The sequence below is a fragment of the Aulostomus chinensis genome, chromosome 20, assembly GCF_037954235.1.
Source record: "Aulostomus chinensis isolate RoL2024-O1b breed Wild chromosome 20, RoL_Achi_v1.0, whole genome shotgun sequence".
Taxonomy (NCBI): Eukaryota; Metazoa; Chordata; class Actinopteri; order Syngnathiformes; family Aulostomidae; genus Aulostomus; species Aulostomus chinensis.
Window position 1 is genome coordinate 24,129,415 of NC_141339.1, and position 19,402 is coordinate 24,148,816.

At 47.1% G+C, this 19,402-nt stretch overlaps 1 protein-coding gene across 7 annotated transcripts in view; it reads left to right on the plus strand.

Annotated features, from left to right (window-relative positions):
• The window catches only part of myt1la (myelin transcription factor 1-like, a), a 60,434-nt gene that overhangs the window by 35,367 nt on the left and 5,665 nt on the right, over positions 1 to 19,402 (plus strand). For 2 of the 7 annotated variants that reach the window (XM_086189515.1, XM_086189516.1), the window contains exons 11-23: positions 3,406 to 3,516; positions 4,603 to 4,823; positions 7,334 to 7,623; positions 8,584 to 8,808; positions 12,549 to 12,700; positions 13,173 to 13,241; positions 14,336 to 14,398; positions 14,484 to 14,567; positions 15,743 to 15,964; positions 16,130 to 16,221; positions 16,421 to 16,524; positions 17,033 to 17,176; positions 19,334 to 19,396. In XM_086189515.1, the coding sequence (XP_086045641.1) occupies positions 3,406 to 3,516; positions 4,603 to 4,823; positions 7,334 to 7,623; positions 8,584 to 8,808; positions 12,549 to 12,700; positions 13,173 to 13,241; positions 14,336 to 14,398; positions 14,484 to 14,567; positions 15,743 to 15,964; positions 16,130 to 16,221; positions 16,421 to 16,524; positions 17,033 to 17,176; positions 19,334 to 19,396 (1,840 nt within the window). The remainder of the gene's footprint in view (positions 1 to 3,405; positions 3,517 to 4,602; positions 4,824 to 7,333; positions 7,624 to 8,583; positions 8,809 to 12,548; positions 12,701 to 13,172; positions 13,242 to 14,335; positions 14,399 to 14,483; positions 14,568 to 15,742; positions 15,965 to 16,129; positions 16,222 to 16,420; positions 16,525 to 17,032; positions 17,177 to 19,333; positions 19,397 to 19,402) is intronic. The other 5 variants (XM_086189518.1, XM_086189519.1, XM_086189520.1 and 2 more) reach the window with 3 other exon arrangements.

Here is a 19,402-nt window from a genome sequence, read left to right on the forward strand (position 1 = left end):
CTGGAGATGTGAACTCCTCAGTCAAATGTTGCACAGCATCAAGTCGTTCTCAGCTCAGAATAAAAGCTTTTATGGTGGGAGTTCTTCTTTCTTTTTTTTTTACTAAAATTTACACCATTTTTTTGTTGGAAACCACATATTTCTTAGAAAACTACTGGAATATTTTCAGTTTTAGATGCAGTAATAGATGTGGGAAAAGGGACTTGGACTCAAACATTCAGTTCATCTGTGTAACAAACAGAAGACACACACACACACACACACACACACACATGCATTTTTTTGTATTTCTGAATTATGTAAAAGTATTAGGATTCACACTCATTTTCTCACAATCACACCATGGAGGGTACGCACAGTTTAACTGGAACACACACACACACACACACACACACATGCATTTTTTTGTATTTCTGAATTATGTAAAAGTATTAGGATTCACACTCATTTTCTCACAATCACACCATGGAGGGTACGCACAGTTTAACTGGAACACACACACACACACACACACACACACACACACACACACACACACACACACACATCCTTGTACTTATATCTTTGTGAGGACTTTCACTGACATAATACATTCCTTAGCCCCTCCCCCTAACCATCTTAACTGACTGCCTGACCCTAACCTTGACCCTAAACCTAACCTGAACCTGATTCTAGGCAAGGCAAGGCAGTTTTCTTTGTAGCCTGTTTTCCCCACCAGTTTGTCTCCAGGCTTCATGGCATCATAACAACATCCTCTGCCCTCAGAGCCTCACATCGACTGAGGAGAAACTCCATAGAAAACCTTTAACAGGGAAAAATGGGAGAAACCTCAGGGTGAGGAGGGGAGGAGGATCCCTCACCAGGAGGGACAGACGGACAGGAGATGTTGGTACAGAGAAGACAACAGTTGTAGTTCTAACCTTGACCCTAAACCTAACCTGAGCCTGATTCTAACCTTGACCCGAAACCTAACCTGAACCTGATTCTAACCTTGACCCTAAACCTAACCTGAACCTGATTCTAACCTTGACCCTAAACCTAACCTGAACCTGATTCTAACCTTGACCCTAAACCTAACCTGAACCTGATTCTAACCTTGAGCCTAAAGACCTTCAAACGGCCCTTTGAAGATGTGAGGACTGGCTAAAATGTCCTCACTTTCCAAAATTGTCCTCACTCTGTTTGTTAAATATTTATTCAAGTCCTCACTATGTAGCAAGTACAAGAACACACACACACACACACACACACACACACACACACACACACACACACACGCACGCACAACTTACCAATCTAAACGAATGGTAACCTTCCATTAATCTAAACAAGCTTTTCCCCTGATATGTAGTGATGTAGGTTCCAGGGCGGTGCTTCTGTCCCTGCAGTGTGACCACGTAAACAACAATAACGTCCCCGTAACGTCAGGAATACCTGGTAGACACACGCTCGTGCAGGCACTTATAAATTAGCTCACAGACAGCAGCACACGTGCGCCGGCAGACAGAGAAGCGCACACACACACACACACACACACACACACACAGACGTGGCTGCAGGGTGTTATGTAGCACAGCTCCGATGGGAGAGGAAACAAAGCACTCGCTAGCTTAGCTTCTGTTAGCTACCAGCTCACACAGGTTTCATTTCTAGCAGTCACCATGGAAACGCTTGCATAGCAGAAGCGGTGGCGGCAGCCACTGGAATTATGTGCCCCACACTCCTATCATTGTTGAGATGCAGGTTCACTACATTTGAATGGCAGAGACTTGGTTTCTGTCCCTCTGCGTGTGTGAGGACGCCTGTCAGACAGAGAGAGGAGAGGAAAGTTTTATATTTGTCTGCAAACTTCCTCCTCCTGGATTCACACTAAAAACAAGGTTTATTAACCCTGGTGACAGCTGTTCTTCTGATCCACCAGCCTCTCGCAGACATTTGGATTTTGACTGATTTCTAGCAGCTGAGTTGCTCAAAACTACGTTAAACAAAACCAAATACAATTAAAAAAAGAAACCCAGTAGGTTTCAGAGATGTTATGGTCATAAACAATACAAGAAGAAATGTTTCTAGGTTTATCGTGCATAATGTCGACCTGTCCGCATTGTCAGCTGTTGGCTCACACACCTGTAATCAGGCTGGTGTCACACTGGAAGAGACGGCAGGTCTGGCCACGTTTGTTGTCGCGTCTAACGTGAAGGTCACTTATTGTGCTCGGGATTATAGAGGCCATTCAAACGGAGGCTGTGACCTTTTCAGGCCCTGAACAAAGCACCTGGTCGGACGCTGAGGTGGTTGTTGGCCTGTGGAAGGAAGCAGTGGCACAAAGTATCCGCAGAGTGCAAGAATAGAAAAAAGTGATACCAATATGGAGGGTGGCGCAATTGCCAGCTCGACTTTTGGCGTCGTTGTGAAGTAAGACTTTTTATTCTGAAATGTTTGGAGTTGCGCGTGACATCAGCAGCCTCTCCTCCTCTCAACTCAGCTGTCAGGGAAGCAGTCAGAACAGGAACAAACCGACCAGTTACACAACAAACCACCGAGACAGCAACTACGGTCACGCAAAGTTCTGTCACTGAGCCGGGAAGGCAGTCACAAACCAGTGACTTCCCAGTAACCAGTTAGTCAGATAACTAACAGAGCTGTCAGTTAGTGAATGCAGCAGCTGGTCAGTACGTGAGTCACTTAACAAAGTCATAGATGATTGAGTGTTCGCTCCCTGTTAGCTTGTCAGTAAACCAGTGGAACCATCAGCCTCTTAACCTCTTAGCTTTCAACTAAACCAGTCAATCCATTTCCCGTTAAACCTGTAAAATCATCACTCAGGAAACCAGTTCGGACCCTCCAACTCGTCAGGTGTTGGTTAGCCAGTAACTAGCCCAACCATGACTTGGTAAACCAGTGGAGCCTTCAGCATGTGAACCAGTCAGTAAACCATCTCGCCGCTATGGCTAAGAGCCGGTGGATGTGCGGAACTTCTCGTCCTGTGAGTTTGCATTGATCAGCTGATGAGGCGTGATGCTGGTGTCACGGTGCTCAAATCACCAACAAAAAGGTAGAGAGGAAAAAAACGACACATCAGTGTCTCTGTTCTAGAAAATGCCCGACCGCTGTTGTGCACGTGATGAGGTTTGGGGGTGTAGTTTGGTCAAAATAGTTCCTACATGATACTGTAAACCCGCCTGTCAGTCATGGCGAAGTAGGCCACTTTAAATCCATAATTCATTCTGAACCTCTGCTACTGACAGCTGAACCTCCCTTCATTCAGAGCCAGATGCTGTGACTGTGCACATCAGTGTGTGTGTGAGGGAGAGTGTGTGTGTGTGTGTGTGTGTGTGTGTGTGTGTGCGTGCGTGCAGTACAGTGTGTAACCAGGCCGTGTGCTGTTTTCCCTCCCTCCTCCTCCAGTCTGTCCGGCTGTCCCATCGCTGCCGCAGAGAAGATGGCGAAGGTCCATGAGAAGAGCCACCCGACTGACAGTGGCAGCAAGACCAATCAGACGTCAGACCGCGTCCTCAGGTACCGCCCACTCTCCTACTCAGACTGGCGTCAGAACGTCCCGCTGTAGACTATATGCTTGCATAGCTGATCAACATGAGATTATGGTTGTTGTTTTACAGTAAGACTGTTTTCTGCGTTCGTGACCGTGGTGTCTCTGGGAGACACTAACAAATCTGAGTCAGCTGAACATGTCTGTTCATGCAGTTCAACCTGCAGTTGTCAGATCGTACTCAGGGACAGGAAATGACGCTCAGGAACAAAAGTAAACGTCCTTCACTGTGTCTCGTTTGCTGCCATCTTGAGTTTTAGAATCGCCGTTGGATGTTGTTTACCAGTCACACCTGAATGAGGGAGGCCCAGTCGTGCAGGACCTGAGTCAGTTGGAGGGTCGTGACACTGTCGAATTTTCTGTGAGACACAAAAATGTCTGCGGGGGGATGTCTTCAGGCTATATTTTGTGTCTCTTGAATCAAGGATGTCCAACAATACATGACATTCAGATTCACCAATCCGGTCCTTTCTGTGTCGTCAGGAAGCCAGTATGAACCTGACCTCAGCCAGATCAACAGGTGTGACGAGTAGCTCGTAGTAAATAGTACTAACTAGTAGCGTTCTTGATTTTAAGGATGCCAAATAGCCTGGGAATGAGAAGCACGTTAACAGAATGATTGCTGCTGCTGGACGCCGTCTAAGATTGGGCAACTAAACTGGAAAAACTTTGCATTGAACAGTAGTTGATTGTGTGTTATGTGTTAAGAGGGATGCGAAACGGAGCATCGTAACTGAAACAGAAGTGTAAACCGCCGATGAAGAGCTGTTCCTCCCTGGTATGGATGCAGAGTGGTGCAGCCTTCATGGAAGCCAAATAGTTGACACACGATTAACGGACCGCGCGTGTGATTTCTGCGCTTGTAATTTGATCACATGATGCCTGGGCAGCATATCTGAAGGTTTTGGTGTCCAGAATAAAAGTGGAGACAGTGTTCTTGCCTTGCTCACGGCCATCTTGGCTCTGGGGGTAAGAGTCTCAATGACGATTGTGAGATCAGGGATGCTGAATGGTTCACGAACAAACCCCCTGTTTTCTGTTCTGGTTTTCTTCAGGCCGATGTGTTTCGTCAAGCAGCTGGAGATTCCTCAGTATGGCTACAAAAACAACGTTCCCACGAGTACGCCTCGGTCCAACCTGGCCAAGGAGCTGGAAAAGTACTCCAAGACCAGCTATGATTATGGAGGCTACGATAGCCAGCATGGTGGCTACGGAAAGAGAGTACCGTCGGGCAAGTCCCACCATGGGCGAGACACGTCCCCGAAGGGATACGATGGTGAGAAACATGAACGCATTCATCTGTAGACCCTAAGTCACTGAAGACTATTGGTAGGTAGCTGTTACCTGAATGATTCTCACCTCCATGACCTCACAGTGAAACAAAGTGGGGACACAGAGACCGCGCTCTTCCAGGTTGAGGGGAGTCGTCACCTCGTAAGAGATTGTGTTTGTTGAGTAGGTCTCCCCACAAAAATCTTCAAACTCTGCAGGAGTGTGGAGGGGCTACGGTGCTGATGTTGCTGGTAGGACGGTGTTCACAGCGACACGGCTCCCTGCGGCCCACTTGAAGGGCCGCCCTCAAGACTTTGGATTGGTTCTGGAGGATTTTAAAAGTCTTAAGTGTTTCCACCCAGGTTTAACATCAAAATAATGAGGTGGTGGATATAATTGTCCAAAATTGGCTCCATCAGGGTGGCAGGCCTGGACCTCTGGGTAACGAGCCATCGAACAGGTACAATCTCTTAATCAAACCCAGGTAGCGCGAACCAATCAAATCCCTGGAAACACCATTTATGGACAAGCTTTGGTATTGGATCACATTATTATAAACATTAGGAGAATTAAGGTGTTTACCAGGAAAATAAATATGAGAAAACTTTTTGGAATTTCACTTAGATTTTTTTCCTCCATATGAATTCAAAATGATGGACACTTGCTGTCCTTTGTCTCCTGACGGAAGGAAAACCTGGACAACCAGTCCTCTGAAAGTGGATTCCTCTTAGTTTTTCCTTTCTTGGGAGGAACATTTTGTACTTGCCAGGACACACACACACACGCACACACACACACGCACACACACACGCACACACACACACACACACACACACACACACACACACAAAGTGTATTCTCAGCCGGGGTTTTCGGCCTCTTCCACATAGCTGGAGTGATAGCAGAGTAGAGCATGGAAATGCCAAGCTAAGAGCCGCCTCCTCCAAGCACGGGATGGAGGGATGGAGGGATGGAGGAGGTACAGATGGAGGGATTGTGAAACAGGAGAGAAATAATGGAGGCGAGCCCTGCATCTTTGGCTGGGAGCCATTAGTGCTAGGCAGGCAGGAGAGAGGTTTTTAGATGAGGTGTCGGCGCTCCCCTCCGTCACGACTCCCCCCCTCCCTCCCTCCTCCCTCCCTCCCTCCTCTCAACCATTCTTCCATCCATCAGCATCATTCCAGACCTGCCAGGCTCTGGCTCACCATCACGCCGCTATACAATCGCGCTCCTTTTTCTTCATGTCCTCAGCTGCCTCTAACCTCACCTCCGTCATTATCTCCCTCTCCCTGTTTGAAGGAGAAGTTTGACCAACCGACCGTATGCTAGTCATCACTCCTGCATTCAGCCAAAAGCCAGCTTCACGTTCATGTTTTGTTTGTCTGTAGCATCTTTAGGACTTGGAATGAATCCTAAACCAGAAATAAGTTATCGTCCTTGAAGGTCCGGGTCTCTCGTCTCCATGTCAATGGATTTTTAGTTAAATGTCTGAAATAAAGTCTGTGCACAAGCTTTGAGTTGTGACTCAAAGAAATCGCTGCAACAATGGCCTGAGTTGTGTTTCCTCCACCGGGACCACAGCAGTGACTCAGCACTGACACCTTTGGAGGGAGACTCGTATCCTAGGCAATTGCGTAGCTCTCAGGTCCCTTTGCACCTTTTCTGCTGGTCAGAAGGTCACGTCAGGCCTCAGGAAGATCGATGTCCTTGGCTTGAGGCCTCTTTGATAAAGGATTCTTCACAAGTAAAGAACTGTTTTTGTCTCATACCTCCACTTTTGAGTGTGTGCTAAATTTGCAGGTTGCTTGAGTGCTGACATGTCCCTCGAGCACAACCTGCACCAGTGACTCAGTGTCGCCTCTTGAGGAACAAAGTGGTATTACAAGACAAGGAGAGGATGCTAACAGACCCATGAAACCTCCAAGGATGAAAGTGTAGATGAGATGAGTTCATCACCATCGTCCTCACAGCTCGGTGGTTGTGGCGGCTTCAGGACAGAGAGCACCGGGCTCTGGTGTTGGACGCTCCCAGTCCTGCCCACAGAGATGTGATTAGCAGGTTGTGTCTCCAAGTCAAATACCACCAATGCAGGCCTGGTGCAAGTTCTGGTCTTGGTCTCCTGCCTGTTTTGTGTTGGCTCCACTTGTGGGTGTTCCAAGTTCCATGCTCATCTGTCTCCAAACCAGCCTGGATACTGCAAAAATCTGCAGTCTTTTCAGTGGCCTCAGTGCCAGTCTGGAACCAGTTTTCTTGGCTGAGAGCTGTTTTTAGGCGCCAGGTCTAGACCGGTTCCTAAGCTGAGTGAGAGCCTTGAGCTACTTTTAAGATCCAGCAGTGATTGTAGGGCAGGAATACGTTCTGGATTCACCGACTGGCTTTTGTTGATGTTAAGAAGAATGAAAGCTGCCGTATTTGTTGTGCATGTTTAACGGCTGCTGCGACTGCCTCGGCCTCTCTGTAATCTGTATCAGCATCAGCCTAACAAGCCAGATGTGTGTGTGTGCACCCCTGCAGCCAAGCGCTACTGCAAGACGTCGAGCCCGGCCAGCAGCACCACCAGCAGCTACGCTCCCAGCAGCAGCAGCAGCCTGAGCTGTGGAGGAGGAGGAGGGCTGGGAGGAGGGGGAGGCGGAGGGGGCGGGGGAGGAAGCAGTGCCAGCAGCACCTGCAGTAAGAGCAGCTTTGACTACACCCACGACATGGAGGCGGCCCACATGGCGGCCACGGCCATCCTCAACCTGTCGACGAGGTGCCGGGAACTCCCTCACGCTCTGGGAGGGAAACCCCAGGACCTGCTGACTCAGGTAGCGTCAGGCGCACAAACACACAGCAACAGCAGCGAATGAGAGAGAAAGTTGAAGGCTTTTTATTGTACTGGAGGTTCTGCACATGTCAGGTTTGGAAAATGAAGGCCAAGCTGGTGAGTGCCTGAGGGTTGGAGACCAAAATAGTCTTTAAAAAACAACCAGCGGCGTTTGTGCTCCTCCGACACTCGAGCGCAGCCTCCCAGGTTGGCTTGCAGATTTTTGTGCAACGGCGGATTTTAACTGACGTTTCAGGTGTGATCCTGTTGCAGCCCCGCAAACCTGAACCGGACATCACATGACCGAATAAGTCACAACAAATTGACCAGGACTTTGGTGACGCCTGTAGCCTAAATAACTCCCTCGTGTCTTTGATTTGGACCATTTTGTTCTCAGTTTTATCACTAAATATTAGCAAACCCTGTGACTGAGATGCTTGAGCACACGGCACCGTTGTTCACATCAGCTCCTCCTCCAGATCCGTGACGAGGAACCAGAATGAGTCCTTGGTTCTTAAAGAATCAATTATTATGAAAGAATCAATGAAAGAAACAACTCAACTTCCAGATTTGCGAGTGTTCCACGATGTGCACATCCTAAAATGTGTTTCTATGCACAGAACGTCGACACTGGTGACACATTAATCAACACGTTTAATAAGAAAGTTTCCATATGAACAATTACACCCAAGTTCCTACATGTTAACGTTGTCAACGCTGCTAAATCAAATTTAAAGGCTTGAGTCAAAACAACGTTGAAGTGTTTTTTTCTGGTCCGTTACTGAGTAAAAAAAACCACCACCTGATGATAAAAATATGAAACTGGTCATTTAACACAATGATGAGTAGAAGCTGATAAGCCAGCGATGCCGGTCTCGTCTCCAGGGACCCTCACAGGCATCCTCAGCTCTACTTCTTTATGAATCGTCACCAGATGTTTTTTTCTGCTCCAACGCGTCAGAGTCCGGTGGGTGACCTGGATGACAGCGGCGTGGTGGACGTGGCGGGTCAGCCCGGCGGTCCTGAGGGTAGCGGGACAGTGCTGACGCCTCTGCAGCCGATGTCACCCCAGCGCCAGGCTCTGCTCAGCAGCCGCTGCTACCAGCTGAGTGAAGCCGACTGCTGGGACCTGCCTGTCGACTACACCAAGATCAAACGCCTGGGAGACGAGCCGGACCACAAGGAGGTAACGGGAAGGTCTATGTCACCTCTACATAGGGCGCCGGATGTAAACCACTACACAAATACATGTGTCTCAATGTACTTCCCTGTACTCACTCGACCTATCGCACTTGGTCTGGATCAAAGCGGTCACTTCTGTCTTCAGGAGAATGTCAGCGCCATTTAAAATCCATTGAAAAAAAACCTGTTGGTTATTCATCGCTAACCAGCTACATAGGATGAAAGAACACTAACTAAATGTTTCCAAGTTCTCCACGAATCTGCCTGTGCAGTTTCAATTAAGACTTTAACCTTGAAGGCACCTGTAGCAGCACGTCTGCTCATCGTGCACAGAGAGCAGAATTCCAGGCATGAAATAGAGAAAGGTAAACTGTGTGCATAGATGATGACGGTTTGAGGCAGTTTAGATGAGACGGGTCCTCTGGTGCATCACGCAGAGGCTCCACAGAGAAGTCGTGGACTCTGTGCGAGGGCGTACTGCTGGTTGCTGCTGCGCATAATTTTTACATCACTTTACATACATAAGAGGGAATTTTGTGAGTGCGGAGATGTCTAATCTGTGTGTGTTCATCTGCACGAACCAGACGCACGGAAGCCACCGAAGCAGCAGCCAACATCTCGTGATTCTTCGTCCTGAAGCCTCTAAACGGGATCAGCAGAAAACTACAAACAACAGAAGAATAAGAAACCATTCAGAAACCACGAAAATCAGAACGACTTTATTAAAATTAGCCTCAGGAATTCACCACCAGTAAAAACCTGTCCCGTTGAGGTTAATCACGTTGATCGTGCTGCTGAGGTCACATGCACGTTGTAGGCAGGAACAGCCAATCAGAGAGGAGGATCCAGGTGCCATGTTGTTCATTCCTCATTTTCTAACACATAAAGGTGGACGAGGCTTCGGCGCCTGAGAAGTGAAGTTTTTGCGGGAAAGCCGTGAAGCTTATATTTATATGTGTGTGTGTGTGTATATATATAAATGTGTGTGTATATATGTATATATATACACACACATTTATATATGTATATATATAGTATATGTGTGTATATATGTATTTATATACACACATAAACATATTTATATATATACACACATATATACACATACACACATTTGTATATAAATGTGTATATATATAAATATTTATATTTATATATACACACACATTGATATATAAATGTGTATATATATAAATATTTATATTTATATATACACACACATTGATATATAAATGTGTATATACTTATCCAAGTCAGCTGAAAATCATTTTAGCGAAAAAGTAAAAGTGGCTTAAAAACAACCAATTAAAAGTGCAAATAGGAAAAAAAAAGCAGGCTAAAACCACTCTGTTCTTAATTATGCAGCTTGAGCGAATGTTTTATTTATCACATCTAATTATATTTCATACAATTCCATAGCTGTGCTGAGCATTTGTGCTCATCTGAGATCTCCTCTGAAACGACCGCTAAGACCTTTGGAGTTCCTCCTCAACACAGTGAAGACAGAAAGTTATTTTTACACTCGTGAGGTCTCAGACTTTTCTTCTCAGTGTATTAAGGAGGAGAAAATGAAGAAAAGCCGTTTGCTATTCATTTTTAGGAGGATTTCACAAGCATCTTTCACTTCAGTCTCACATTTGGACTCTGCAGTCGTCTCTCCTGCAGGCTGAGTGCGCCCCCACGTGGGCAACTGTGGCACTGCGCCCATCGGACTCAGCGGCGCTGGCAGCGCGAGCGTGGTGCATTGACATACTGGATGACATCGCTAATACATAAGTAAAACATGATAGATCATCTGCACGCCTTAAGTCCTCCCAGATCTGATACCACTCAGAGCAATCCATGCAGCAAATTGCAACATTTGGCACGTTGGGTTGGAGCGCCGAGGTGAAAGGGTTTAATCAGGAGAGTAATTGCGTTTGTTAATGAAGCACGACATTGCAGAGGAGCCCCGAGCCTGATGGGATTCTCTCCAGACAGCCCTGAACGATTTCTGCTCCCGATTGAGGAGGCGTGATGAGCGGACTGCAGAGAAGACTGCAGCTCGCCGTACCAATACTCCGCCTCACGGCGTCCAGCCGGGGCTGATACAGAACCTGGAGGACCGTCCGAGGGCAGATAGCACAGTTATCCAGGAGGACTTTCCTGGAAGCAGGAGAAAACTGCTGTTCACTCCCTCCAGTTCATCGCGGCTGCGACACCGGTGAAAAATGAAGAGAGGAAAATGATGCATCTGGTGCAGCGATGAGTGGAGGAAGAAGCTGTAGGGTTTGTTTGTGTAGAAGAACTTTGGCTTCCAAAATGATCGTCTGACTCCCAGCGGGTCTCCTGGCTCGTGAGGCGGTCGGAGCGAATCCGTCAGCACTTGATTCAAATCCACCCCACCTCCGTTTTTCCTCTCTGATATCGATTCTGATACCTGACGAGTTTCTTGAGCAGCAGCAGTGTGTGAGAGCATGAATATGCACACCCCACTTGTGTTTATACCGCTGACCTTGTGCTGATGTAATATGATGTCATCATCGTGTTCTGACCCGGGTCAGGTTGAACCCTTTTAAAACATCAATAAAAGCGTCCAAATAATGAAGCCGTGAAATGTTTTATCTTCTACATGATTTTCTGTTGCGTTTCCAAGTCAAGGCCACGACCTATGAGGACGTTTGTCCTGGACACGTTCCCACCTCCTCAACGTTAAAGCCCGACTTGATATTTAAGGACGAGGCGGTTCAGCTGTGTTTCATTTGCTCAATGGGTTCGCTGATCTTTACGTAACTTAGATTAATAAACGTTTCTTTAACTTCATTTCCAAAGTTAATTTTGTTTTAAACTTGTTTTAAAATGTCCTGTGGTTTAAACTCCAGCTGGGCTGCGTTTTCATCTGTGGGATGAACCAGCGATGATCGCTCAAACTTCCCTTTGGGATTAAGGGGATTTAATCATAGTTGACCCAATGAGGATGAAATTACTACTTTAGTTTTTCTATTAAACTGTGTAAATTGTCTCTCTTAATGGTTCATTTACTCTTGCATTAACTCGTTCTGTGGAAATTGCTTCTCTGAAAAACTGTGACTGAAGAAAACAGTTTGACAAGATGGATTTTCTCTGGACGAGCCACCACGACTCACGTAGAACCAGGATGAGCTCTGAGAGCGTTCCTCCACCGAGGGGAACGCTCAGCCCCTGGAACGTTTGTCCCGGCGTCCTGATTGAAGCTGCGAGGACGGGACCGCTGCATGCTCACCAGTGTGTTCCGTAGACAGAGAGAAAGAGGAGAACCCTGGTGATATTTGGATTTGACATGAAAGCAGACTGATGCAAGCAATGTCGCTTCCTGTGTCCTCAAGGTGGCGCTAGAGAACAAACACTTCCTGCATGTCATGTAGCTGTAGATGAGGTGAAGACAATACAGTCGTGGGATGTTTGTTTCATCAGGTTTGCTTCCTGTATCCACCAGGTGGCGCTATGCCTTAAACTCAGCTTGCAGACGTCAGACTCTCATCAAAAATCTGACCATGTGACTGCAGTTACTACAGTTTCCTGCTCCGTGGTCAGATATCAAACATGGCCGCCTCTGCTCTGCCCATTTACAAAGTTTGGTGAAATTCATTTTCATAGTTTTTTCATGATCTCGCTGACAGACACACACCACCGAGGCATGACCTCCCCTGTGGAGGTGGGTTTACTGCTGACGATGTCTGTGTTGTGTAACGCCGCTAACCTGCAGCCTGTAGTGACGTGTTGTAGTCGGCTTATTTCTCGTCCCTACACCAGAGCGATGAGCTGGATCCCTTCCAGGACCTGTTGGACGACCAGCACTACCCGGCCGAAGTGACCATGCCGAGCCCCAAACACCACAAGTACCCGCCGTGCAAGGAGGGCAAGAAGGAACTGATCACGTAAGACCCTTCGTCACACCTCTGAACTGACGACCAAACCTCAGCATCCAGGCTGAGAGCAAAGCTCAGGCTCGTGATTCGACTGTTAGCCTTCCGCTTCCTGTTATGGATCCCAAAAGTCTGAAAAGATGCTGGAAATCACACCAGCATTCAACTTAATCCAGACCAAGACCGCCTCTCTAGGTGGTTTCACTCCAAAGAACCTTTCAGACCAGCTTCTATGGTTCGGAACATGGTAGGTTTATAGGAAAACGCTGTAGTAAACGTAGTCACAATCATGTGACACCATCAGAAACCTCGGTTTTGTGTTCTGGACGTATTTCTGCCTCCTGCACTCCTCTGCTCATGAACATCATTCAGTTCTTCTCATGTTGGTGCAACTTCCCCGAAAGCCAGTAATCGCATTCAATGTAAAACTCAGGGTAAACAGAAGAAGAGTTGAATCATTTGTGGGTTTGTTTTCTAAATGCAGGTTGTCGAGCTGCCAGCTGGCCGACAAGAACATCCGCGGGATGATGACGACCAACGCACAAGAGCTCAAGTAAGTCTGGATGAAGCAAACCTGACAGATTAACCACATTGAGCCGTTCCCGTGCTTCACTCGCACATATACACTCCACCATATTTAATGAACGTAATGTTCCTCATGTAGCTTTCAGCGGTCTTTCACCAGAACTGGAGTCTGAGGCATCGACTGTAGGTACTACATTAAAGCTAATCTGCGGGTATACAATGGAAAAGTGGAGGCGCGCAAAAGTTAGTGGCTGAGTTAGCATTAGCGGACTGTTGGTTTTCCTCTGTTTGCTAGATTTCAGTTCAGCAGTTAGTGGCTAAGTTAGCATTAGCGGACTGTTGGTTTTCCTCTGTTTGCTAGATTTCAGTTCAGCAGTTAGTGGCTAAGTTAGCATTAGCGGACTGTTGGTTTTCCTCTGTTTGCTAGATTTCAGTTCAGCAGTTAGTGGCTAAGTTAGCATTAGCGGACTGTTGGTTTTCCTCTGTTTGCTAGATTTCAGTTCAGCTCTTAACATTTAGTTTCCTGCTCAAGTCTTGTGATATAAATGTTTAACAGATATGAGCTAGATTTGCTTCACTAGTAGAAACATTATTAGATAAATAACTTGCTTGTAATGCTAGCTAAGGAGTTTAGCCGTCTGTTAACATGATGTTCATCCGGAACTTTGAATCTTTTACTTCCTCCATAACAGTATAAATGTGCGTTTGAGCCCATGTAAGCAATAGAAACATCCACCGTTCAAACCGAAACCAGTTTACACCCTCAAGCAGCTCAATGAGAAGGTTTGAACTTGCTAAATCTCTGCACTCACTCAGTAGCGTACTGGTTCGTCCATGGCCAAACCACCGTGAAGCTACGCTAACCAGATCTGTCGCCATTCTCTTTATTTTGAAGGCCTCTACTGTTTCTGCCTTTGTGTTTTTGACAGAATTAGATTAGGAATCTGAAAATGTGAAATAACCCCTCATTTCCCAAGAACATTCATCCCAGTCACAATGCTGTTTCAAAGCTAAATCATCTCAGTTTGGTGTTTGGAGAGAATTAAGAGAATGTTTGCTCGTTACGGTCCTCACTGCGGTGAAGTTTTGACACCGTTGACTTCTCTTCTTCGTGTTCCCCAGGTGTCCCACGCCCGGCTGCGATGGATCAGGACACATCACCGGGAACTACGCCTCCCACAGGAGGTAGACCAGCCTCAGACAGGAAAGCTCAGCATGAACACCCCTTCGCTGCACATGCATCCGCTAACATTCGTTTTCTGCCCGTCAGCCTGTCTGGTTGTCCTCGAGCCAAGAAGAGCGGCATCAAAATCCTCCACAGTAAAGAAGACAAGGACGACCAGGAGCCAATCAAGTGAGGTTTTAGAAACAATTAAAGCTTTAAAGCTCAAGAGGACAAATTAGCTCTTAGGCTCTCAAATTAGGTTTTCTATCAGTTCTAAACATTTATTTCCACTTAGATTTTGATATCATGTTTGCATTTTTACAATTTCAGTCCAAACTTACAGAGACTTTAACACATTAAGAGATAATGAATCAGACTTTTTAAATGGAAAAACATTTATTGTGTGGGTTGTTATTGTGTCTGTTAGGGACCTTTCATTTTCAGAGTGGCAGATTCATCCGTCCTGAAGGAACTGTTAGGAAAAGTCTCTTGTTGTCTACCAACCCATCCACGAGCATCGACTGTGCTAAGCTAACTAGCGCGGGTCTCAGCTCCCTAGAGAGGCGTCTTTATCTTCTTGTCTGGAGTTGATGGCCTAAAGAGACTAAAATGCTGCACACTGACCTTTCTAACTTCAGGAAAGAATATTTTCAGAGGATCTGTGGTCAGTCCTCCTCCTCACCTCGCGCTCCCAGCAGGCCGAGACCAGGAAAGGTTAACACTAGTGAGCGTTTGACATTTGTGTTAAAGCAGACCCGCAATGTTAAGCCAACACGACCTTGTGAATCATCGAAAGTTCAGTTCGCCGCCAGCTGTTGGTGCCACTGCTGCTCCACCCGCCATCATCATTAACAGTGGAATCATAATTAAGATTAACCTGGGCCCGGCCGGGGAGCAGCGCGCCGACGCTCGGCTCACACTAATCAGACCAAATGTCAGAGCGAAGGGCGTTTTGGGATGCAGGCGGCAGAGCCGAGCGTCTGGATGTGGACGAGGTGTCATCTTTACCCTGCTCATCGTTGTGGCTCCTGGCCTCAGAGAGCAGGATGAGGGGTCTGGAAGGTGGAGGTCTCTCCACGCTCCCAGTGAATCCCCCACAGAGCCTCAACAGTTTTTTTAAAACTTGCCCGTTCTGTCATGAACCAGCCTTCACATACACAGAGGTTTTTATATTCAGGAAGTTGCTGTTGATTCCTTGTGAGATCCAGCAGTCAGAGACATGCAGGTCCTTTCAAAACTCCCTTGAAAAATATCTGGATTTCTCCTCGTGAACTTGGATTTCTAAAGGCTTTGCTGCATGTCCACTGAACCCCAAATCTGTCAGCTGCTCCATTGTGTACATTAACAGCTGCGTTTCCTCTCAGGTGTCCGGTCCCAGGCTGCGATGGACAGGGTCATGTGACAGGGAAGTACGCCTCCCACCGCAGTGCGTCTGGCTGCCCCCTGGCAGCCAAGAGGCAGAAGGACAGCTATGTCAACGGCTCGCAGTTCGTCTGGAAATCTGGCAAGACCGACGGCATGACGTGCCCGACCCCGGGCTGCGACGGCTCGGGACACGTCAGCGGGAGCTTCCTGACCCATCGGAGGTGGGTCAGGAAGCTGCTGTCATGTTTCCCTGTTGTTGTTTGTCTGGATTCATCCTGTCATAGTAAACAGAGTCAAAGAATAAATAACTGAACTGACTGTTTCAAGTCAGCCTCATGTTCTCACATCATCCACGATGACCAAGACCACCACATGTCTTATTCCAGTCTGTCCGGTTGCCCTCGTGCCACCTCGGCCATGAAGAAGGCCAGGATGAGCGGCGTGGAGATGCTGACAATCAAGCAGAGAGCTAGCAAAGGTCAGAGCGCCAAATATAGACCAAATAAAGTGTTATAACCTGAGAGTGAGTCTGAAAATGTTATCTGCTGCATTTCTTCCTCAGAGAAACCCTGCTTCACTTTGAGTAAATCCTGATGAGATGAGAAGGAGAATAAATGCACGCGTGCGTCTGCACCGGTGTGAGAGAACACACTCTATGAAACATGTTTGTTTTCCAGGCATCGAAAACGATGAAGAAATCAAACAGCTGGATGAAGAAATCAAAGATCTGAACGAGTCCAACAATCAAGTGGAGTCTGACATGATCAAACTGAGGACTCAAGTAAGACGGTTTCTTCTCCGGTCCTGTAGCATTGATCCTAATGAGCAGGAAGGTATTGTTCAAATACATGCTGCAGCATGCTACTGATGACATGAAGGATTCCTCAGCTTGTTCAGGTGGGGAGGTGCTACCAAGAGCTGCCATCAGCAGAACTCAATAAGCAATAGATAAATAATCAATGACTCAATAAAGAAGTCCACGGGACAAAAATAGAGCGATCGATGGTTAAAATGGAAGCTAATATATCCTTTGTATTAGCATGGGTTTCTTCTTCTAAATCCCGTTCTGTTCATGTGCTGCTCCATGTTGAGCAGCTTTGCATCATTTGATTGGCTGACCTCCAGAAGCCTGCCGGGGGGCAGCGCCTCTGCTCTTCCTGGTTGTGCTGTACCTGGAGGAGCCGCCTGTGAACAGACGTCAGTCTGAGGGAGCTGCTTCAGCATGAGTGTGAACCGGTCTGACGTGAAGACCTGGGTAACGTCTGTCAGGGGATGTTCTCTCCCGGTAGATAACCACCATGGAGACCAACCTGAAGTCCATCGAGGAGGAGAACAAAGTGATCGAGCAGCAGAACGACTCGCTGCTGCACGAGCTCGCCAACCTCAGCCAGTCGCTCATCAACAGCTTAGCCAACATCCAGCTGCCACACATGGTAAGAAACAGGCTGTCGGTCTGGAGGGTGGAAAAACAGGTGGCCAGGATGTCGTGCAGGTCTAATATCCTAACAGAACCTTGACAGAAACCTAGGAGAGTAAAAACTCCAAGTAAGCTGTTAAACAGCTTTGTGTTGCACCGGGGGTGAGCAGTAAATCACCACTGCATCCATGATTATTGAGATTATCATTAAAAAAAGGGGAAAGATAGAATTAACTTCTTATTTTATTCCTGTGAGAGCAGCTGGACGGGTTTGTGCCCTGGATGGAGCCTGTCAGGTAGCAGCTTCCTTCCTCGGGAACAGAGCCAAAAGTGACTTGTCATTTAATCCGATTTGACGTCTGTCACGTTATTCAATGAGAGAAAGTCTCAGGAATTCTTCAACTTCCTCCAGCCGTAGTACATAACTCCCTGAACAGAAGCGCAAGTTCCTGCGGCGACTGAAAGGCTGGCTGAGCTGAGTCACTCACAGCACAGGGAAATGTGTGTTTTCCTTTCATTCCGCCTGATATCAGACGCAGTGTAACTCAGTCATTCATTGTGTTCAAAACTGGCCATTGAATCTGCTTCCAAAGCGAGTGGCACGTTTTTAAAGTGTCTTCACACGATGGTCTCACCTTGAAACGTACAAGAATTTGACCGCTGTTGCTGTGTTGACGTTCCGTGACAACACTTGAAGCCAGAGACAGAAGGTCACCGACGCGAGCCTGCTGAATTTTCCTGCCTTATTTTAAGCGTAAAAGTTTCTGCGGGGCACTGAAGGTTTGAGTTCCCCTCTGTTTCCATCTAGCGAGGTGTTGCAATCCTCTCCAGCCTCTCCTCTAGGTTTTCCTCATCAGCTTCTTTATGTTTGCCACCTTTTCTTTCCCAGCGGTTCATGCTGTGCTTCTTCTGTGCTGTAATGAGAAACAGCCGGTGGTTTTTGGTTTTACTTTTGAGTGACGTGCTTGTGGCTGTTTTGACGTCATGCTGTCTGGGTGTAGAAAGAAGACTGAGGCTAATTGGATAATCTCTCTGTGAGCAGAACCAACCCGAGTCACTCTGCTTCCTGCCACTCGTGCGGAGCTGCTTCAAGTCACAATGCGAGCAAAGTGTCCGTCTTCACCAAGACTTTGATCTGATTTGATCTCTTCCCCTCCTAGAACAAGTGTACCTCCCTCCACGTTCTACCTCTACCTCAATTTTCATCGTGTAATTTATTAGATTCGGTTTCCAACTTTAGGGTTGGTAGGGATCATTAGTTCTGTTCTTCAGAGATGAATGTTCAGCATCATCCAAGGCTCTGTTCACACTGCCGGCTGTCGTCTCCGATCTGAACCAGCTGATATTCACCGTCTGGTTGGAAAAGTTTGAAAATTCAGGGTTTCCATTCAGTCACAAACAGTGATGTGTTAGGCCACAAATATTTCATTTCATGGTAAATTTAACTTTAGTTACAAACATGTAACCCTGCATACGTCCCCGAGTGTGTGTGTGTGTGTGTGTGTGTGTGTGTGTGTGTGTGTGTGTGTTCCTTGGAGTGAGCGGGAGGTAAAAAACCTGATTGTAGACATCTTCCGGGCCCTCACCAAAGAGCTGATCATGTGACTCCAGTAACTACAGTTTCCTGCTCGATGGTCAGACATCAAACATGGGCGCCTCCTCGCCACAGTAACGCCGTGGAACCAAAAGTCTTCACACTAGCACATCACCAAGTTCTAGGAGGTTCTGACCATATTTGACACGATCAAGTCGACCCACTAGGAGACATCAAAGTGTAGAAACATGGAATTCTGTTGGCCACCAGGAGGCGCGACGACTCATTTGACCCCAATATTTGATGGGTTCTTCCGCGTCTAAGGCTCGTCCCCTCCAACGAGTTTGGTGAAGATCAGCACGTGGTATTTTTGTGTAATGCTGAGAGTCCTGGACCTCTGTGGTACCATCAGGACCCACAAGGGGGCAGTGGTTCACGCTTTGAGAATCAACAACTAAAACAGAACTCTACTCTTTTCTGAATAAAAGATGTCCAGCTGCAGTGTGAACAGAGCCCGAGGGGACTTGTCCTGCTGAAGCGGACTTGCGTTGTTGTTTCTCGGTGTAGCCTCAGGAGCCGTGTGAGCGCCGGCGTGTGTCCAGCGGGCTAATAGACTTCTCTGTACACCCTCTCCTGTAGAGACCGCTGCCACAGAAAGAGGCCCCAGTAAAGCATAACTGCTGTTTACAGATGCCTCCCAGAGTAAGA